Source organism: Perca fluviatilis, chromosome 2, assembly GCF_010015445.1.
Source record: "Perca fluviatilis chromosome 2, GENO_Pfluv_1.0, whole genome shotgun sequence".
Lineage (NCBI taxonomy): Eukaryota > Metazoa > Chordata > Actinopteri > Perciformes > Percidae > Perca > Perca fluviatilis.
In genome coordinates, this window is record NC_053113.1 from 18,774,898 (window position 1) to 18,798,223 (window position 23,326).

At 40.8% G+C, this 23,326-nt stretch overlaps 1 protein-coding gene across 6 annotated transcripts; it reads right to left on the reverse strand.

Annotated features, from left to right (window-relative positions):
- Positions 1–1,275: 1,275 nt before the first annotated feature.
- On the reverse strand, positions 1,276–22,186 carry pxylp1 (2-phosphoxylose phosphatase 1). 6 transcript variants are annotated; one of them, XM_039787373.1, is made up of 7 exons: positions 20,230–20,318; positions 19,019–19,057; positions 18,405–18,554; positions 13,166–13,354; positions 10,129–10,255; positions 3,420–3,559; positions 1,276–3,156 (listed from the first exon to the last, which is right to left on the reverse strand). In XM_039787373.1, exons 3-7 carry the CDS (start codon positions 18,418–18,420, stop codon positions 2,132–2,134), a joined length of 1,497 nt encoding a protein of 498 aa, XP_039643307.1. In that variant the 5' UTR covers positions 18,421–18,554; positions 19,019–19,057; positions 20,230–20,318; the 3' UTR covers positions 1,276–2,131. The 6 variants fall into 6 exon arrangements, with proteins under 6 accessions (XP_039643307.1, XP_039643282.1, XP_039643292.1 ...); XM_039787348.1 differs by lacking the exons at positions 18,405–18,554; positions 19,019–19,057 and adding an exon at positions 22,072–22,186 and having other exon boundaries at positions 20,230–20,376; XM_039787358.1 differs by lacking the exons at positions 18,405–18,554; positions 19,019–19,057 and adding an exon at positions 22,060–22,186 and having other exon boundaries at positions 20,230–20,376.
- Positions 22,187–23,326: the final 1,140 nt, after the last annotated feature.

A 23,326-nucleotide genomic window follows, 5' to 3' on the forward strand; every position in this document is an offset into this window, starting at 1 on the left:
TCTCTCCTACTGTCTGAGCTGTCAGTCATGTGTCTTCCCATCATCTCTTACTTACACACACACACACACACACACACACAGATCCGTCTTTACCCTTATCATACACACACGTACTCTGAGAGACACCGGTGTATAGCCGAGGGAGCGTAACAACATCAAAGATTGAGCGGTTTGCGATGGGAGGAAATTGCTGCTTCATCTCGGCCTGGCAGGATGACATCAGAGGCGTGGGTGGCAGAGGGGTGTCAGGGCCTGCAGTGCAAGGCGTTGGTGGGAGAGGGCAGGACAAGAGTGGGAGGAATCAGGTCGGCAGGGGAAGGTTAGCTCCTACCATTAACAACCCTGACGTCATGGCATAACATGGGAAATGGCCCGGGAGAAGGTTTGGACCTGACCGGGGAAAGTTTGCGAATAAATTTGCATTGATTTATGCGCTTTGCCTCAACTTTGGGATTGAGATGTTAACTGAAGTTTATGGTGTGACTCAGCAACAGAAGGGAATGTGATTTTTAATCCACTGGTCTACATTCAAATATTTTCATACTTGACACAATTGTAGTGTTACGTCTGTCCAACAATACAATTAAATTAATCCACATCAAGTACACTTTTGGTATAATCTAACGAATTCTTCATGCAATTTATACAATTAACATATCTCAAAAATTCCACAAAAAAAAATCCAGCACACCTGCCTTCATAGCGTAACAAAATGAAAACTGTTGCCCCTGCAATTGCGTACCGGTTTATTCACTAGAAAATAGCCGTATACTGCCAGGACAAATATAACATCCATATACTGCAAATGTAATTTACCTGACTCACTCTTGTTATTGCGTTTTTCCCGTCAATACTCTCCTGATTCTGAGGATTCTGAAAGAAAAAAACTGTGTGAGCACGGTGAGGCACTTTCGAAAATGAGCTGTACAATTGATATCTTGTCAGCGTTGTATTATGTGCCTAATGATGATGACACATGACTTGTCTAGTGGTGGGGGAATAGGCACTCAAGGGTTTTACATTTATATAAATGTATTGACTGTGTGCTGTGCTCCTGCAGCACTGTTGACAAAGTGGATAACTGATAACAGATGGGTTAGACTAGGTTTGAATGAGGATATGTGGAGCTAATGTGCCATCTAGTGGTAGATTCATGTAAGAGATGCCCCACTGAAAAATGTTCAGTCATATATACATACACACACCACATAGGCATATATTCTTTATACCAAAATACCATCAGAAAAACATTTATCAACAACTGATATAAAAACATCTGCTCATAATAAACCTTTATTAGATTCAGTTTGCTACAAGCAAAAACAAAAAGTGGAATGCGATCTGTTATATCACCAATTCATATAAATACAGATGTTCTGTAGTTGTAAATAAATGTAAGGAAAGAAAACACCAATCACTTGTCATTTTCAAAGTACCGCAGTCAATTTTACTAAAACAAAGAAGAAATAAGCCCCACATCAATGTGTCAAAGCAGAAATAACCCTCATCATTAAACAGATTGCCTACTGCAATGAATAAACATTAAAACCCAAAGAAATGCTATGTGACAAATGAGTGATGTTGCGTAATGTGGCCAAAACTAGCCCAAAGTGTAATTTTCATTGAAAAGATTAATTATACACAAAATATTTCTAAGGAATGATTAATCCAACATCATATTTCCAGCTTCAATATTCCATTTTCTTGCAAGAATTTGGGAATACTGGAATTTTACAATTCCATGGTATTATGGAATGTAGGAATAAAGTGGCTAAGTGCCATACAACTTCCCTTGAATTACCTATTTCTTATGTTTCACAAAACATGCTGTTCAGTATTTTAAAAAAAGAAGTTTGTAAAAAGGTAAAAAAAAAAAAAAGGATATTACAAAGATATTATGTACAGTACTGTGTGTGTGTGTGTGTGTGTGTGTGTGTGTGTGTGTGTGTGTGTGTGTGTGTGTGTGTTTGCCACTCACTTTGTGCTCAGGAATGTAAATGACTACTAGATGTGGAATTTTAGGACACTAAGCAGCATAAAAGTGCATCATTTTCAAAAGTGAAAAATAACAACAAGAGAAGTACCATCTGCCAGCTCTGCATCCTTACTCAGTCACCGTCCTGTCAATCTGTCAACCAGGGCGCCTGTAGCAGGCCTCCTGGTAGGAAGTAGCGTTGACAACACTGAACATGTCTCTCCTGACAAAAGACAGGAAGTTCTTCAGAGGGCAGAGGGGCTGGCTTGCGTGGCGGTCGTGGGAGCGACAGAAGGTGGTGTGAAATGTCACATCCTCGCCATTGTACAGCACCCTGATGAACAGCTCCCCGTCTTTCGCCTTAGACTTCTCACCTTTGCCAGCCCTCTTCTTCAGTTGTCCTTGCATGGCTGGGGGACTCTTCCACAGTTCAAAGACTACTCTGGCTGCAAAACGAGGGAAGCGTGCCTCCTCCAGTCCCAGGGCGCTTAGCAACGGGGCCATGGTAACGTCGTGGGCTGAAGACAGGGTGAAGACCTCCTCACCCCCTGCACGATGCTGTCGGCCAGCCTCATTGTCCTTGGCAACACGCTCCATCTTGGCAGCAGTTCGGTTGAGGTAGGGGTACATGGCCAGGATGGCATATTTACGGTACAGCCCCACTCTTCTCCGATCCACCTCATCATCTAGCTGCTGTCGACGAATCACAGCAAACTGTGCCATTGTCAGACATCCGCTGGTGCCATCTCCCATTGGAACACAAGGGAAAGAAATGCCGTGGCACAAGTGGCACAGCAGGGAGTCTATGGGGTTTGCGGCTCGGAGCTGGCGGGTGAGCAGACCCAAAGTGCGTGCCATATCGGCGTAAGTCCTCTCGAGTTCGGTATCACTTACTCTGAGGCGATACTGCCTCCTCTGCTCTTCCTCCAGGTATCTGTTTCTGGTGGGGCAGTCGCAGGCCGAGCCGCAGAACAACGTGCTCCACTGGTGCCGTGTGGTCAGTTTCGTCCAATCAAAGTCCTGGAGGAAGCCGTAGAGGAAGGCCAGTCCGCTCTGGAGAGTGCGGCTCTTACCTGTGGTCTCAACCCACACCTGGCGGGGCGACCAGTCGGAGGGGAGGAGATTGTGACGCTTGTAGGCTTGGTGGAGGAGCTGCCCGTTGCGCAGGTGTTGCACCACACCTGGAAAAGAATAGAAACGAGATGGTTTGTTTGACATTTGTACTTGATAAATGCTTGTCAACAAAGTGTGTCAAGAGGCACAAAAGGCTCTAATACAAAAAAATAGGCCAATTGTAGATTCAATCAATACCACACTGGTTGGAATGAAATCTCTAAAGCAACATTTGAAGCGGATTGTACGCAGGTATAAATGAACACGTAGTACTATGAAAAGTTCAGCTCTGGTTGATGATGAAAAGACAAACGTCTGGTTCCTGGCCTACCTGTCTGCGTGAGTTCTCCCGTCTCACAGGCACTGTGGTTGGGCAGACGGGGAACAGAGGCCAGCGTAGACTCCCAGTGGCCGCGACCTCCCTGGCCCATGTGACGGATGAAGGAGTTCAGCAGGGGGTGGGAAGGCGTCCTGAGGGTGGTGAGGGATGACAAGAGGTAAGAGAAAGACCTGATCCACAGTGGGTTTGTATCATTTTCAGATAAGCGCTTTATCAGTGTACCAAATTTATATTAATGGCTAGATGGCTGCTCATTTCTGCTGTTACGGCTGTAGCCATTCGTTGTAATAATAAGATCTACTCCAAGGCAGAAAAACATGGTGCCACTTGAAAAATAGTCATACTGTATCGCCATGGTATAAGCAGAATAATCCACTGTAACCCATACAGTTATGCAAAATAATCGACAGACAGGCAAACACAGTCACACGGCACCACACAGACACTAGGGAGCTTCCTGTTAAAGCCACAGCTTTTACCTCGGACAACAACAAAGCAGCGGTCTGATCGTCCCAGGATGGAATGAGGCATAAATACATTTTAGAAAATGATTTTGGTTTAAAATACAATTATGATCCAAAAAAGAAGTAGCTTTACAGCAACAAAAAAATTGATTTTGCTTAAACAAAGCCTCCACCAGTAAGTTGTGTACTTTTTTATGAATGGCCCACATTTTGAGATTTTACAGTAGGAACAATGCAAGTGTGAGTAAAGAAATAAGCATTGGCGAAACTCCATTAAGCTGCTTCAGTTTTTAGGATCACTAGTCAATCCACTTTTGCATATGCCATGCTTTTGTCTCATTGAAATAAATGTAAACTGAATATCTTTTGAGTTATGGACCATTGGTGGGACAAAATATTTTTTTTTTACCTTGGACCTTAAAATGAATTGGTAGTTGCAGCCCCATAACGAGCACTACTTCTCATACGATTACACATGTCATGGCCATGCTTCTCAAACTGTAAGTTAATTAATCAATTGTTACCGAACATTCTCTGGCTCCAGCTTCTCAAATGTGAAGATTCTCTGTTTTTCTGAATTTAAAATCTCTGTAACCTGAATATCTTTAGGTTATGAATCTCAAATTGCTTGTTTGTCTTACCAAAAAATTCAAACATTTAATCAGGTCAACCTGGGCTATGGAAAACTATTATTGTCATGCGTCACTACTTTATTTAACAATTATTCAATCAGTCAAGAAAACATTATCCAATCAGTTAGTTATGCATTTCCATATTCAGTATGTAACTGCCACCAGGTGTCTCTCTAACACAACCCTGCAAGACTAAAGCACAGTTCAATATGTGTGGGAGGGAATATGGGAGATGGAGATATAAAAAGATGAAAGAATGTGTTGCCTTGGAACACGCACGCACACACACACACACAACACACTACACACACGGATAAGGGCAGCAAGAGGAGCAGTCGGTGATCTGATAGATTAGAATAGATTGAAGATTACAGTTTAATATAACAAATCTGTGGGAGCTGCTGTTCAGCTTGCTCAGATTAAAAGGAACACACACACACACACACAGACACACACACACAGTTTCCATAGTGATCATGGACTGGTTCAGGAAGACGGCATAAAAAAAAGGACCTTCTGTCATAACCCTTAAATCACGATTGTCATTATTATAACTGACTGACCACGGTTAACATAATCTACAGCCACCACGGAAAATCATATAGCTACATTCCTTACTACACAATATCCTTTTTTCTGTCAAAATAAAAAGCTTAGCAATACTCTGGTTTTAGATCTCTTTTGAAAACACTAGCCTATATTTTCTGTTTTTGAGGGCATTGTTTTCTTTTGCTGTCACGTTGCATCAGCAGCTCTTGTCACCATCTATCCACTTGCCTCTCTCTGCACTCTAATATTCACTTACACAGTAATATATGCACAACAAGGCACATGAACACATGGGAGTGGTGAAATGAGTGAGATATTGTGCCAACCAGCGCTCCATTCTGCTCTGTCATCAGCAAATCCGTTTGCTGAGGAGAGTTTGGGGCAATCTAGATTTAATTGGCTACAGTGGGCGACTAGACGTCAGCGGACAGGGACACCAGTGTGGACACAGAGCCAGCCAGGCTGTCTATTAGGATGATTGTTGCTAACCAAAGATTACAGAGCCCAATTACATTAAGCGGGGATTATTATCACTGGATAGGACAGGGAAAGAGATTAGGGAGGAGGGAGGTAGAAATGGAGAGATGACAAAAAAGAGGTTTTACAAATGAGGGGGAGGAATAAACAGAAAAGGAAATGAGACGATGTGGTCTAAACTGGAGGAGAGTGCAAGACAGAAATGAAAGTAAATGGGATGCAGAAAGACAAAACACTGACGACTGTATTGGTGGAAGATGAAAGAGAGAGGAGACGTTCCCTGCTGAAAAGAGCTCAGTTAACCGCAGACGGAGACAGTGGGTCGGCAAGCTGGTGCCAACACACACACGCCAACACACACACACACACAACTGAGCTCTCTCTAAGGATCCAGGCCTGGGCATATGCTAGTTCAGATCCCTGTAATTACAACCTGGTCTAAATAAAAACAGCCTTCTATCTAGTTCTAAAACTACCTACTTGATAAGCTTTCAATATTCAATCTCCTTGCAAAACAAGCACATTCAAACCACAAATAATCCGAACACACTTTGCAGCTGAATTTATTCGGCCTCGGTGTGGTGGCTCAGTGATATCAACATTTCTGAGCTTTTACTAGAGATGTTCTACTGTCATTCCCCCATAAAACTTAACTCAGTTGCGTTTAATAGCAGCACTTATCTTCGAGACTACAGAGTCTACAGCAATGCTAATGGCTCTATAAGGTTGGGTCTAGTTCAACGTCATGAACGCGCTGGAAAACAGGGTTATTAAACTGTAGAATGCAGCATGGAGGCCAGTGAAAATGCCACGGTGGTTGCTTCTTCTCCAAATATGTTACTGTGTCAGTCTCTTTCAAACTTGGTGCTGACTAATTTGGAACGATTTTCTAGCTCTGCTTGCACGAAATTTGTGGCTGAGCTGACAAAGAGTCTCAGACCTTCAGACTGGCGTCATAGCATCGCCAGCCAACCAGAAAAGGGGCGGAAATTACAGTGTACATCTGGGTGTCATGTGTCAATCGGAGCTGGAGTTGATAAGTACCCGTGACTTGCAGAGTAATTTGTCCCGAGAATGGATGCCGACTGAAACCTTTCACAGTAAAAAAGAAAAAAATATTGCAAGAACATTTTTATGCTTGAGGTGTGTTTTTATGTGTCCATAAAAACAAAATGCAACAAAGTGCAATGTAAAAAAACACATTAATGGTGTCCATGAAGCAGGTGATTTTAAAATCCGCTGAAGCTTCTGCTTCACTAAAGAGAACAAATGTTGCTCAAAGGAATACATGGAGCAAACAGAAATGCCATATTTGTGGTTTCCACATGGTTTTCCACGGTTTACGACAGCCACCACACACTGGTGCCAGCACACGTGCGCACGCACGCAATTTCGGAATGGAACCCAGCCTCCAATAATAAGAGGCTTGTGTGCTAGATGGCCTACTTTCAGCTTAAGTTCAAAGATCACTGGTATTGAAAATATCTAAATAATTGAATGTGCATAGCAGATCATCTGCTTCCTATCAATCTGAAATGCTACTGTGTGTCACCGTGCCAGCTCAAAAGATTACAGCGGGCTCGCTCGGTCCAGATGTGCAAAGGCGCTGATGTGGTTGCATTGCAAGCTTTGTGAAAAATTAGACATTGGCTAAATCTGAACTCAGGTACACAGCCCAAAAACAGGGGATTGGTCACAGGGACTTTATTGACCACGTGGTCCAAATAAATCATCCAAGAGGATGTGTGCACACATCAAAAAAAACATCTGACCAAACTAAATATTCTGGATTCAAAAATAGCAGTTTGTTACCATAGAACGTGTCTATCCACATGACGATTGCATAAAGGTTATTGTACACAGAGAAACTGGGTTTGAAGGTGCTGATCTTAGACTTCTTCTGAAGCTCAAGTGCAGAGGCATGCTGGCTTTTAATAACTTCCTATCAGGAACTCTCATCTAGCCCTCTTGAAAGAGCAGCAACGTGAGCAGAGCTAGAATGCTAACAGTAAAGGAAAAAAAGAGAGAGAAAGATGCAGATGAGATAATGGTGCATAATGAATTAAAGAAGATGATATAAATTTCATCTTGTGTGTATTTTCCACCCACATTTTTTAGCTAACTGAGCGGCAGAACTGTTGCTCAAATCAAATGAGATAAGACCGGCAGCAACTCTGCTTCAACAGACCTCACACACATGTAAACGTGTTTGCATTTACATGTGTGTATCCATGTGCACCAAAGAACAGCAGAACAGAAGAAGCAAAAACAAACCCACCTGCTACTGCTGACACGTGCAATAACTCTGGGAAACCAAGGGAATTGTTGAATTCTTGAGTGTAATGCCTATACAGATCCTGATTTCAAACGTAAAACAAATTAGTTTTTTGTAAGCCTCACAAATACCTAAAAAAAAAAAAAGAATCTAAAACTACCTTCTATTTAAAACACTGAGCTCATTTTCTGACAGCTGCTATCAAGCCAGACGTTTTTGTAGGAGGATTTGGGAAGCTGTTGCAGTAATTGGTGCCTCACTCTCTCCCGCCTTCCAGCAGGTCTCCTCATTAGGCATTACAAAGAGGTAGCTGGGACTCTGCTCGGAAAGCCAGCTTAAATCCCTGTGGCATTTTGTGCCCTTAACTCTGACCTGGATTAATTGAAACTGTGGGAATAAAGCCTTTATCTAAGACTCTAGAAACAAATGAAACGTAGAAGAATACTCCTCATTAAGCTTTTCATTTTCTTTGTTTGTCCTCTTTATAGTATTCATTAACTGAATCATAATGAGGCAACATACCATAAACATCACTATAATGCAATTAAATTATGTATATAAATCTAATAAAAATAAATGTCACAATATCACAAGTTTGTTTGGTTTTAACCCCCTTCCTTTCCTTTCTTTGTCATATACATCCATCCAGAAAACCTTTTAGCAGATTTAGCAAAGTGCTTGTTTTGCCTTATACATGTTGTTGGTTTCTATGTACTTTGTAGCAAATGTAATTTTTATAAATGTTTTAGGATGCCTTTTATCATTTGGAACCCGGCAGACCACAGATTCAAATTTGCATTAAGGCTAACTGTGACCCTGTGAAATAAACTAATAAATTAAATTAAATTCTGGCTAAAAAAGCAAAAAAGACCAAAGACTTGTATTAACTAGTGTCTGACATGGTATTGCACAAAAATTGAACACTATAACCTCCACAATAGTATTTGTTTTTCTTTGTAATTGCACAGTGATGGTTTTAGATTGCATTATACCTAAAGGTATCCATGATCCCTTCATGAACTTGCAGCATTGCCCTGCATTTTCTTGTTTTCTAAGTTGGTTAAGTTAAGGTGTTTGTTCAATGGGTTTCCCCTTAAGCTGCTTACACGCCAACCAGACGGCCGACCATTGGCAGAAAAGGGAGTTGGACTGATCAGTCTCCCCGAGTTGGTAAAAAAAATGCTTCGGAACACACCAAAGAGACGAGACGTAATACGTCTCCATAACAGCAGGCGGTGCTAATCTGTATTGTTGCCCAGACTGTCATGGAGGCTTGTTCAGAATACGATCTCATATTGTACTAAAATAGTTCACCGAAACGTGTTTCTGAAAACATTTTAAGCGAGAAATAGGCCATGCATTTGCTGAATCTGTCTTCATTTCAGATCGACAAAGGTCAGTTTAAAAGATTTTCGTCAGATTTTGAGAGACTATAGTCACGCTCATTCTGCTCCCAGTTTCCGGGTTAGCACTCTACCAATCAGATGGGTCATTTGAGTCCGACTGCCGGCAGTGCCCGCCCCGTCGATTATACATGTCAAATCGGCCAAAAAGAAGGACGGACGACAGCACGGAACACACTGAACAGACTCGAGTCACTGACCTCGCCAGACTGTCCAACGGCCGATTATCGGCTCTATGTGTCCGGGCCTTTATACTCATTTTTGTGTTTTTGTTGTTGTTTTTTGTCAAAGGCAACAGATGTGTTGTTTAAAGGACAATTCCGGCGCAAAATTAACCTAGGGTTTAATAACACATGGGTACCGAGTCGACCGTTCTCTGGGATATGTTTTCATGCTAATCGAATGTGACCAGTTTTAGCGCAAAGCGCTAATTAGCTTATAACGCTAGTCGTCGGGGCATGCAAAATCGCTATTTCTTTGCTATTTTCTTTACTAACAAGGCTCAAAATATAGCACCACACTTCCACGGTAGTATAATGAGGGTCCCTACATGTAAACCGAAGCATTGAGAACTTTGTCAGTGTACAGATAGTTTATTAAAAAGATAGTTTAGTAGTACCGTTCGGTATACAGGCAGGCGCCATCTTGGGAAAACAGTCACGACCAGTCGAACGACAAACGCTGTGTAGGCAGTAACCAGTAACATAGCTCAAGCACGGCATTCGTCGTTCGACTGGACATGACTGGAAGGACACTGCATAAATGGAGGGACACTACAGGGATGAACGCCACATACTGTACGTCTACAGTAATATACCAGAACTAAAGACTTGACCATAACGTAAAAATGTTACATGCTACATATTCTTCTATTTAATTTTCCAGTAAGCGTGTATGTACCTGCTGATGGACAAGGTGCAGTCGATGGCGGGCCGTTTGGTCTTGGGGATGTAGTAGAGTGGGTAGCGGTCACCATGGCGAATCATCACCTGGACAGACAGCAACTTGTAGTCAGCAGGACTGTGACCTGTCAAAGGAGACGCTCATCATCATCCACAGTTTTCCAATGTGGCAAGTTGAGTAGAGAACTGCTATATTAATATCAGATGAAGTTATATATATTACATACATACACACACTTTCTGAAGAGTTGTGCAAAGAAATGGAGTCTTACATCATAGGTGCAAAACTGCAAGGTTAAGAGCCTATACTTTGCATTGAAAGCTCACAAGCTCCTCTTGTAAATGAAAAGCTCCTTATATACTTTCAACCCACTTCTTGTTTTTCTGTGGTGAAACTGCATTGCTCACTTGTGTCTTCACTTACGTTGTAGTATCAACAGGTATTAGGGCATTTAGCATTTACATTACTGTTAATCATCACTTGATTACACATTGTATTACCTTGTTATATAAGAAGTTAGGCCATTAGGCCTACAATGTGCCAAACATAATGTGCCACATGAAGAGACAGTGCAGCATATGACAGTAGCAACAGCTGACAAGATTTGGGTCTGTGGTGACCAGGTCCACCTCACACAAACTTCCTTCTCCCATTCTCTCTTTACTACTACAACACACACGCATGCACGCACGCAAAATTGCAGCAACAGCCTTTTTCAATTTAGAGATTTATGTTGAGATGTTTTCTAAAAAAGATTTTTTGAAGTGTTATTTATTCCAATAACACCTAAAGAACTAAAATGATTTATTGAAAATTTTTAGCATTAAAACACATTTTCTGCATTCTGGTAAATTTGTATGCACCCATTTCTACCTTTTTCTGAATCAATGTATGCTGCAAATATCTTTATGTAAAGAGAAACATAGATTACAATCCAAATATAAAAACATAATGGAATATATTGCAGTAAGGCTCTCAGGCATTCTGTATTGCTTTCAACTATTCTCCTTTGGATCGACTTTTCTAATTATATCTGAGTCAGCACACATCTAGCCTATAGGCATCATTTACTCCTCCCTCCTGTTTTGCATCTTTTGTTGTTAATGTATTAATAAACCCCTGGACTATAATATTTCAGATGTGTTTGAGCTATGTCCAAAACTTTGTGCACATTCAACTATTCAAAACTATTCAATATTAAGACTGCAGTTAGATAATTAAAGAACTAACTATGCTGGTAAAAAAATTTAACAAATGTAGACTTGTGTGAGAAAGACAAGAAAGGATAGAACTACAGTACAACCCCTAAAGATGTAATGGATAAATACCTTAAAAGAAAGGTAGAAATCACTGTTCCATGAATATAAAGGTGGGAAATTAAAGCTGCTATATTCAATATGTTTATATCACCAATGTATCAAATGATTGTGTGTACTGTTAAAGTTGTTACTAATAGTGATAAACCTACAGAGACTCTGCAGTTTCCCTTAGTTCGACAAAGCTTTTTAATGTCTTTCAGCTCATTGTTTTGATTTAATGACCCACAACTTTACTGGTTTGGTTCTTATCACTCTCTTCAGTGTGATTTTGATACGCAGCAGGCATGTATTTTTCAGTTTTAAAGCTCTGACAAACCCATTGTACTGTGCCCAGTACATAACGCTACACAGACAAAGTTACTAGCTTTTTTTTTTTTTTCTCATTAATTGTCTCAGGAGTTGGTGAAGAAAAAAACTGCTAAAAAGTGAGTGAATACTGGACTTTGATTCATCCAGTGGACAGAAACACAACTGCTATTGTTTGTCTGTATCTGCTAAATGTGCTAATAGATAAATGATTGCTAACTAGTTAGCTATACAGTATACACACTTGGTGATTGGATGTTTCTGCTATCACCAAGTGTGCTTTTCTTCCCAAGAGGGAGTTTTTCCTCGCCACTGTCGCACTGCTTGCTCTTGAGGGAATTACTGGAATTGTTGGAATTGTTGGGGCTTTGGAAATTATAGAGTGTGGTCTAGACCTACTCTATCTGTAAAGTGTCTCGAGATAACTTATGTTATGATTTGATACTATAAATAAAATTGAATTGAATTGAATTGGCCATAAAAATCACCTGCAGGTTTTAAAATGTACCAAAGGAACTAATTCTATAAAAACTAAATCATTCAAATTAAAAAACGAAAAGTGCTCAACTCAGGAGATTGACCAAGGGTAGTAGCTTTCTTCACGTTTTACAAAAGCAAATGTTGGTTTAACAAATCTCACAGCCATGCCACAGCAGCAGCACGAGAGACAAACAAATTTGTTCATTGCGTGTGAGTGCAAAGAATGGACTGTGGGCTGTGGATGTGTGTGTTTAACAGTAAATTAAGAAGATAGGAGAAAGTAAGAACCATTGAAAATGATCATGTCACAGAGAGAATAACACCACCTGAAGAAAAAAAACTTGGTTGTGATTGATTTTCAATAACTTCTAATCTAAATCTAAAAGACGGAATGGATTTTTTTTCTTCTGTGGGGAGAAAACTGCCATCCAGAGATAAACAGAGTAAAATTCAATTAGCGGAGGCTGGTACAACTTGTTTGAAGTAGGTAAGAAGGTTTTTTTTTGGGTTTGAAAAAAAAAAAAAAAAAAAAGATTTAAAAAGCATGCTTTTTCCAAGGTATGTGCTGTCCAGAGAAAAAAAAAAAAAATTTATCAGCATTATGGATGATGCAATCTAGTAGAAATGACTTTGGCACAATTAACACATCCCCCGAGTCCTGACACACTAAATCTGACATTATTCCTATATTAAGTATTTATACGCTGTCCATCAAACTGGGTGATTCCAGCCATGGGAGAACTGTTCTAAATTTGTTTTTTTATGCTCTGAAACAGTGACGCTGTGACACTTTCTGCTGACAAATTCGCAAGAATTAACATCTTAGATTAGTTCGTATTTAAGTCGTTCAGCTTGAAATCATGTATTACATCCACAGGCTTGCAGTCTTTACATGGATTCGATTGTATTTGTCACTGTGCAGGCCTCACCCTCCCAGGCCTGTTCAGTGCGGTTGGGAGTGTTGCAATAGCTGTAAGCCTCAGATATGGGGTTGGGCTCCTGGGTCTGAGGCACCGGGAACACTCTCTTTCTGCTCTTCCCCAGCGCCACCCCAACACCTCCATCTGCAGCCTGGAAGGGTCGCTCCTCCAGTATGGGAGTGGTGGGGATCAGGTTCCCTGTAGAAAATGAGAATGAAAGTTAGGGTTAAGAATATTAAGAAAGTAAAAAAAAACAAAAGGGAAGAGTGGAGGCCAAATAAAAAAAATGAAAAGGACAGAAAAATCAAGGCCCATTGGATCTGGCCTTATCAAGGCTATTAGTTGATGATTGGCATGTTGGTTTGTGGTACCCCGCACCCAATCACTTCCTCTTCTAAGTATTATAAACATGAGAATAATGAAGAGGCAAGTAGAACACAACACACATTCTGGACAACAGCGACATACAGCCACTGCAAACGTTTTAACAAAGAAACTTGGCTTTCTTCTTCAACAGGTGTCTCTCCATGTGCATGCCAACGTGCTGATGTTAAGCAGGTGATGTCTACCATGTTCGCTATCTTAGTATAGTACGTCAGCACGCAAACATTTGCTAATAAGCACTAAACACCAAGCACAGCTGGGGCTGATGGGAGAGTTGTTTAGTTTTTGCAGGTATATGGTCATAAACAATCATGTATTTTATGGCAATCCAACCAACAATTGTGAAGAGATTTCACTTAAAACCACAAATGTCAATGTCATTGTGAGGCTAAATGAATATTTCAGGGGATCACCTAAGTCATTACGACACATCCTCTGGGAACCATGAATGCCTGAACAAAATCTGTGTCAATCTCTTCAGGAGATAGTTCACTGAATAAGTGAAAACCTTGACCTGATGATGCCGTTAGATGAAATGTCAGGCAAGTCATTTGGATTCATCCACTGGGGACCATTTCATGGCAATCTATACAATAGTTGTTAAGATATATCACTAAAAGACAAAAATGTCAACTTTATAATAGTGCTAAAGGAAAAAGTCAAAGCATTCATCATCTTGGGGCCATGAGTGTCTGTATAAAATTGAATGGCAATTCATTCCATATTTGTTGAGATATTCCAGTTTAGGCCGAAGTGGGGAACCGACTAACAGACCAACATTGCCATCCCTAGAACCATACCGCTAGCATGGCTCAAAAGATGGGAGAGTAATTTTGGCAACTGATAATATAAGGATATAATGTACAGATTTAATAAAGATTTATAGGAAATAATTCCTAAATGGGACAAAAAGCCAACTGACAGAGCGGTGAGAAAGTGTCCATGTCAACATCTCTGTAGAGCCCAAAACCCCTCACTGCTACCAGTACGTTGCCTGGACACCAATGACCTGTGACCACTGGCAGAAATTGTCCAATAAGAGCAGAGATGTTGTGGGAACTGGAAGGCCCATTCACAAAGATCCAACTCTCAAGAAAAAGAAGTTGAACCCATATGGCCATTTGGCAAGAGGGAAATCCAAAACACACACACACACACACACACACACACACACACACACACACACACACACACACACACACACACACACACACACACACACACACACACACACGGCAAGTCAACTTTGCAAATATTCCATCCTGCTGCAGAGAAAGAAGAGAGGCCCTGCCTGCCCCACCATAAAGCACAAAGAGCTAATGGTTTCTTGTTGCTATAACAACCCTCAGACTTAAATTATCTACACAAGTGTAGGTGTATACCCAGTTGTGTGTAGTGTGTAAGGGTTACACTGTCGCTCCCTCTTGCATTCACACAGGCACACAGTTTTCCATTTCCTCTTCTCTCCAGCTGAGCTCATAAAGTTTAAAGAGTTGCAGACAAGACATTTTGTGCAAATATCCACATATGTTTGCTCTATAAATAAGCTGCCAGGATGTTTTTGAGATAGCACTCAATGTTGAAACCCTGTGGGTATGATGCCGACTCAACAGTACCCCTTTTTGCGTCTCTGTTTTATATAATTGTAAATGAAATATTGTTGGGCTTTGGACCTTTGGTCTGAAAAAAACAAGCTTTTCCAGTGTGCTGATGTGCTGCTCTTCTTTGTCTTCCATTTTAGCTTATTTAATATCCTTGTGTTTTGGAGCATTGGACAAAACAATTTGGCCATTTTCCTCTATTTTCTGAAATTTCATAGACAAGACGATTGACAAAATAATTGGGAAGATCAACAGATTAATCAACGCTGAAAATAATGTTTTATTGCAGCCCTGAAACAGTGATTGCATCACTTAATCAACCCACATGGAGCACCACAAATTGTTATACAACACGTCAACAAAATGCAAAGGCGAAGGAAATGTTTGAGATTCGTAAACATTAAAAGCACTAAATGAGATGAACTGTAAAGCAGCTGTCTGACTGAGCCAGGCACCCTCCATCTACAGGATGCAGACTTTCACTTTAACAGCCAGATCTCACCTCTCTCTCTCTCTCTCTCTCTCTCTCTCTCTCCAACATTGGAACATTATTGTAGCACTTCATCTAAATAGCCAACAGACTTGAAGCACAAGTTGTTGAAAAGGCTACGCAAAGGTACTAAACAGGCCTTTAATTTGAATTATCTTGTAAGAGTATAGCAGATAAATACGGGAACTCAATCATGGCTATTCATAAAACATCTAATAGTTAAAGTGCTTAAGGGGAGTAAACTTCATAATCAACACTGGCAAACTTTATCAGCTGGGCACAAAAGCGAAGTATCAAGTCAGAACAAAGACATGATGAATGCTCAACAAAGCCAAGGTCCAGTCAAATTCTGTTGAGGTTTAGGCTACTAACAGTTTGGCACTGGGAGCTACATCTAGAACAGCCCAGCAAGGTATCTTTAACTTAAAGAAGTGGTAAAATCCATGTGAAGATCTTCCTATTTCTAAATGTTAAGTAGTGAGGTCTTCAATAAAAAAAAAAATTCTATAATATTTCTGCATAAACTCACCACTCACGAGGAAGAGGAGAAGGTGTGCGGTGACAGCAGAGACCATTTTGCCGACTGCTTGGTAGCTTGAAGTTCAGCCACGCACAGTGCAGCTCATTCATTACCACAACCTGTCCCCCTCTACGCTGTGTGCCCCATACACTGCCACCTCCCACCCCCAGCTACACACACGCGCCTGAACTAACCAAACTTTTGGAGGCCAACTCAGCCAGTTACCTACACAATGGGGCTTTTGTAACTCACTGCCCAAGACTACCAAGTGCATACACAGCAGCAATGGCGCGCACGCACGCACACAGTGGGTGGAGTTAATAAGCAATTAGGACTTGAAATGTGTTTCCAAATTTCTGTCCGCCAACATTAAATCTTACAAACACAAAAGGAGGCTGCCTGAGAGGGCTTTTAAACAAAGCTGACAACTCAGTTTGAAAATTACTAAAGTTTTCACATTTCTCTTGAATTTAACGCTCCACTACAAACACACACAAACATGAATCTCATTTCAGAGCTAAGCATAGTACATCGCATCACCCTTAAATCTTCCACCGGTGTTGGGTAGCCCATCATTATGCACATAGACACAGCTTGACTTTTAGGGGGTGATCTCCCTCTCTCTCTCTCTCCCCCAAACAAATGTGTGTCAGCAGGAGGATATTGTATTCAGTGTGCCCATTTACCTGACTCTAAAGTGTTGTGTGGTGGTAGCACTGTGGTAACCAAAACCCAGTGGAGAAACTAACAAATATTGACATGACTAAGTACTGTGTGTGGATGGTTACCTGCAGCCGTCCATCATTATAGACCTTCTAGTTCTCAAATGAACGATTTTACACATCACTCAGTCACATGCCCATGAATATAATCTCTTGTTATCTCTTGCTCACAGGAAACTAATCAAAAACTATTTACAACTGGAGGAGGCAGAGCTATGCAGCTTTATAAATAATCCGCAGGGGTGCAAACCGTATGGGAGCACAGTTTAACATTCTCCATGGCATTTAATTAAGCACTAATGCTTAGTGGAAAGTGTACTGATGAGACCGTGCTGATCTGAATCCTTTCATATGGAGTATCTTCTCATAGGGAGTGTGATCGGATATATCATTTTGTCTACATTTATTTAAAGGGTCACAGTGTCACACTGATAAGCATCATCACCTCATAGCAGGCCCCATCACTCCTGTGTGGAGGTTCTTCCTGTGTGTTCTCACCATACTGGTATACAGTCTATGGTTCTCACCTTATCTGTGTGGATTTCCTCTATATGGTTCAGTTTACTCCAACAGTGCAGAAAATGCTTATTAGGTGATCTAGAGACTCTAAATTGCTAGTAGATGTAAATGTGTGTGTTACTTCCCTTTCACACCTGTAGTTTAGATACAGAGAAACAAGACATGTATAGCCATGCTAGTGTATGTAAAGCTACATGTGAAGTAAATGCTAAATCAGCATACCAAAATGCATACATTGATAAAGCTTGTATGCTGATGTTTAGCAGGTTTGTTTACCATGATCATCATTACAAAGTACAGTTGTGGGTGATGGGAATGATAGTAGTCGTAGTAATAGTAGTAAATAGTTTTGCAGGCATTTGATCATAAACAAAAGTATTGGACATGAAAATGTTGAACCTGATGGCACTAGATAATCATCATCTGGAGACCATGAATGTGTGTACCTAAAATGTGTTGTAGTTGTCAAGATATAGTTGTCAGATTTCAGTCACGCTCCCATCTCATCTCTGACAGCACAGTCTCTGTCTCAGACAGCACAGGGGCATTTGGTCTGATTTAACAGTGGGTGCTGACACTGTAGAAAGTAAGAATGGGAGGAATGCGGAGGAAAGAATTTGCCAAGTGCTTGGAGCTCTGCCTATTTAACACTTAACGACGCTTGCTGGTGGTATGGTTTTGGAAAAGTCACACTGCTATCAAACTGTCTGGACAGCATTTCGTTTGAGGTACATACTTTATGGGTCTTGAGTGTAGACTTTTGTGTCTCTTCTCCCTCAAACGTGCCATTATTTTATTCCAGCTCTTTTTAATACAGTGGTTAAACCTCTCTCTTTGCTAAAATGCAACCTACCTTTCTATTTCTCCTTTTATATCCTCCCGTGACATTTCCCTCTCACTGTGAATCTACCAGCACTCACGGAGCACTTAACTCCCATCAAGCTCTGCTTCACCTGTACCCTCACTACTGCTAACATCTCAAAATAGTTCCCTTTCTCTGTGCTTCAGCCACCTTGATTATTTCTCATGCAGTTGTCCTCTCTGGAGTGTCTCTGAGCTCAGTCATCACTTTCCTCTGGGAGTCCCCCATGCCTCAATCAGCGTGGCGACTGTGCCCTTTGCTGCCATGTTCGCAGCCGTCCCGGTTTTAATTTGAGGTAGCCTGGAGCCAGAGAGAGGCATTTTACTCCACCATCCATCATCATCCATCACTCAGTCTCTCATGATAATGGTCCACAAACAATAATAATACATGAATGGGTTTTTCCTAAGAGCGGGGAGGGGGGGGGGGAACAGAAGATATTACAGAGACACAGACTACAGACTGAAATGCAGACCGTGGAGTATTTTTTTTTTTTTAAATGAACAGAAACGAGAAAAAACATAGAAGCTGATCATCTATTAAACATAACGAGAAATCCCATACGCTTTCATCCCATGCTCGAATCCTTCTCAACAGTATGTGTGATGAATAAATGATAACAGAGGCTTTTCTCCAGCAGTACCACTGATCAAAAAGTAAACTTAGTTTTTTTTTTTTTTAAACGCCTTATCAGTTACACTAATGTTAGGGGGAACAGGAGACAGCATCAACTCTGAAAGAAGGGCATGTATGCAAATACCTACACACTTCCAGTTATCTCATCGTAGCGTCTTTTGCTGCCTCTGAGAGTTTTACAACAGGAGAAGATTACAGGGCAGGAGATTAGAGTGGGTTTGATAGGGAGACATTCATCATAAATTGCACAGCAACCTCCTCTTGGGCGGTCAAGCACACATTATTATGTAGTGGAGGAGGAGGGAGAGAGCGATGGCTGGGAAAGCAAGTGTGTATTTGGGGTTGCAAAGTGCACACACTAGACAAGTATGATGAGTAAGACCCTACTTGCTCTTGCTATTTATTTATTTTTTACACCTCTGATTTTGCATGACATTTAAAAGCAACAGAGAGATAATGAAGAAGAAATGCCATTTTTCAGTATGCCAAGCTTACACATTACACAGCTGATGAAGCACACAACATTTTGGAAAACATGCGGTCCAAAATACCAGCTCTGTCACAGGCAAGGCAAGGCAGCTTTATTCGTATAACACATTTCAGCAACAGGGCAATTCAAAGTGCTTTACATAAAACTGGACTTTCACTGTGATTCCATGTGTTTGAGAGAGCGTGATTTATACGAGTCTTATCCTAAATGCTTTTCCGGACACAAGCTTACAATCACCACAAACACTTTCACTGCATTGGTTTTTATTTTTAGGAATCCAGTACAAAGTAGCTTGATCTTGCACATTTTACATCAGAATACAAATTTCCATTTGTACTGCATGCCCCGCCTGCTTCATCACCCACTGTTTTTCCAATCACGCCTGTGAGACTTGCAGTTCAAGAGAGACCGTCTCCATTTACTGAGCGGTGGTTTCCTTGCATTCACTGTGGCTGGCAGGGATACACTGTCTAGACAATACTTACAGGAGATGCTGAACAATGACTTGATGGGGGAAAGACACAAACGCGTACACCTAGGCATTTCACAGTCTCCCCCGAGGGTTTCAGAGCATCCAGAGCCCCACTTGCTGGTGCTGGATATTTATAAGAAGCCTACAGAGGATTGTGCTTTGTTTTGGTATGAATGGGGTCTCTTGAATGGAAAGCCAATGAAAGGATATGTACACATGAACACAAACACACATGCAAACAGAAGGAATGAGCAACTTTTCTACTACACAGAATAGTTTTTTTCACATTAAAATCGGAACGCTGGGCCTCGGCTTTAGAGCAAGAATGAATACGTAAAGCAGTCAAAGTGAGCACAAACATTAAAACCTGCACTTACAGAACTGGAGGCTCAGGCTGAGGATGGCCAGCGCGGCCCCGCCCACCACTACCAGGAGGAGGAAGCGGTTACGAGCCAGCATCTTATTATGTGATTGGTCCTGGTCGCGGTCCGTCAGCCATCCAGATCACGGCCCATCCCTGCAGTCTGGACAAGAAGAAGAAAAATACATTTACATACAAGGGACAATTGGGGGAAATGTATATAACAGTGTGGTAACAATTTTAGAATCTTTTTCTTTTTCTCAATTTAATGCCATTAGAAATCTATTATCTTCGGACAACTGGTTGAAAGCTCAATCCAGTTAATATATTATACCCAAAATTATTATCATAATGACTATAAAATGTCTCAGGTTTCCAGTGTCACAAGGGCAGTATATCCATATCGATATATGAGGCTAGATATTGTCTTACATTTTGGATATCGTAATATCCTGATATGACACAAGTGTTGTCTTTTCCTGGTTTTAAAGGCTGCATTACAGTAGAGTGATGTAATTTTCCCGAACACACCAGACTGTTCTAGCTGTTCTATTATTTGCCTTTACCCACATAGTTATCAACATAACTGATGATTATTTATCAAAAATCTCAATGTGTGAATTTTTATGTGAAAGCACCAATTGTCAACCCTACAATATCGCCACAATATCGATATCGAGGTATTTGGTAAAAAATATCGGGACATTTGATTTTCTCCTTATCACCAGCTCTAAGTGTCACACACATGTACAGCACTGTGACAGCCTGTATAATTTCCACCACAAACCCAGCAGTCATACATACGTACATGTCCATGAATAGTCCGTGCAAGGGCTAGAAACTAAGCGGAAACATGGGGGAGGAACAACCTAAAACTGCAGTAAATGAAGCCCTACACAATAACCTACCATTAGGCGGTCTAAAAATACTCCCAGCCCAGAGTTTCGAAGCCTACGTCTAACCAAGGTACAGTAAAACGATGCTTTAGGCAGAACTGGACCAACAAATATGCCCCTCCTGACCAGTTTCACTGGCTGCGCACCCAAACCTTACAGGACGCGTCACAACAAACACATTCAAAATGCTGGCATATAATGCTGTGTTACTTATCAGTAAAAGTATATAAGCCAGTCAAATATCACATACCTTCAGCGAATAAGGGAGATACTGGGTGGTTTGTCATGCAACCCCACAAAAGATAGGCTACTTATTGAAATGAAATATCAACTTAAATCCATAGCTGTCACAGTGTTGGCTGTCGCCATACGGCGAATTTGTATTATTATTTAATGACGTGCTACTTTCCATATTGTTTGAATGCCGACATCAAGAGTGGATTCTAACAATTCTCACTCTGGACTGACGCGACGCGTTTGTCAATAAGAAAAGCAAAACTGAATGTCAAAATGTAGACAATTTCTTGAACTGCGCGTAGCTTAACGTTACTGGAGAAAAGTATAAGGTTATGACTCCGATAACTAGTTGGCTAACAGTTAGCTAGCTACTAACGTTCATTAATCGTGTAACGTTAAGTTAGCTAAACAATGCCACTGACTGGCTTATGGAGAACACTGCACATGGAGTGTGTGTCGTGTGTTATTTTGGACTTGTCCTAACTTTACTTTTCTCTACTTGTTGCTTCCATGTGCGGGACTCGAAACATGTTACCGTGCTGATGTGTGTAACGATAGCTTTGTGTTGCTCTCCACCGAGCGAGCAACCGATGAGTCAAGAAATTAAAATGCCACTTCAACAGTCGTACTCACTACAGAAGATGACCAAACAAACAAACACTAAATGCATATGCCTGAACGCCCAAACTGATCCACAAAATAGAATTTCTTACATGTAATCCTACCTGCAGGAACCGAGTGTCTTAAATCAGACAACCGGATTAAACACTTGAATCCAGCGCTTCGTTGTCTCCGATACGAGCAACTGCCGACAGAGGAGCGAGAAGACCGGTGTCAAGTCACCCACAACACGCAGCACTACTTCCTGTGGCAACTTTAAAAAATATATAGCTGCCTGCAATATCATTATGCTGCCACGTTTTGCATATTACATAATATTTTCAGAGATGGCATAAAAGTAAAGCAACTACTCTAGACATGATAAAGGATAAATTCCATCCATTGCATCGTTGACCATCAAAATTAAATACCTATAGCTTTTTGTGCCCTTCAGACATTGCAACAAAAAGGAAAACAATCTTTGTTATAGGCATTTGCTTATCTTTTTTCCATATTGACCCTTTCCGATGTCTGCTGGGCCCAAAACAAACAGTGTATAACCTACTAATTCACGAATTAAACCTGATAACATGTCTGAGAGTAACGTTATAAAACAAATAATTAGAAAATAGGTGGCAACCATATTGATCAAGCTTAACAGAGCACTGAGCCAATTGAAGGTGAGTCTTTTAGGTGTAGATCTGCTTTCACTGTTGTGAGAAATGGACATAAAACATTAGATGTTAAATTAATGTGCTTTTATTTTGAAAGCCACATGTGTTGTTTTCCGGTATAACTTTAGCTTTCTCTTTTTAACTTGACATTTGTGGAAAAAGCCGGTCTGGGGGGTTGGTTCGTGGACAGCCAGCCCAGCCAAAATCCCAACTCACTGCCCCATCTGCTGGACGAGTGACAGCAATGCACATGTTGCCTTTAGGGCCTCCTCTCATGAACTATCAGTATTCAAATACTTTTGATTGTAAATGAGAAGAAAATAGACTCTGCAACAGAATACTTTTTTGTATATGTGGTTTCGTTTGAAAAATAAAACGATAGGCTACTATAAACCACAATGTTTTAATTATGGAGGGGATGTCAAATCAAAACACAATTCTATCCTTGTACCCATGTGTTTTCTTTATGCTTTCTAGTCTCACGTTTTAGTCTTAGTCGACTAGATACGATTTCTTTACGCGATTAGTAATTTTTTATGCCTTTTCATGCTGAATGACATATTCCCAAAAAATGTATGAGCAAATTTCTGGTAAACACAAGATTTAAAGTGGTGCTTTTGCATGATTCTTTGTGGAGAGACTCAGTTTTACAAATCTGCCAATTAAATCAACTAATCCATTAGTTAACAAAATTATATGAGTATTA

Excerpts from the sequence above, each read along its gene's own strand:
- pxylp1 (XM_039787339.1), bottom strand. The coding sequence starts at position 16,261 with ATGAATGAGCTGCACTGTGCGTGGCTGAACTTCAAGCTACCAAGCAGT. Across the intron at positions 13,355-16,167 it reads CACACCTTCTCCTCTTCCTC|GGAACCTGATCCCCACCACT; the intron begins GTGAGTGGTGAG and ends CATTTTCTACAG. Across the intron at positions 3,560-10,128 it reads TGCACCTTGTCCATCAGCAG|GACGCCTTCCCACCCCCTGC; the intron begins GTACATACACGC and ends CACCACCCTCAG.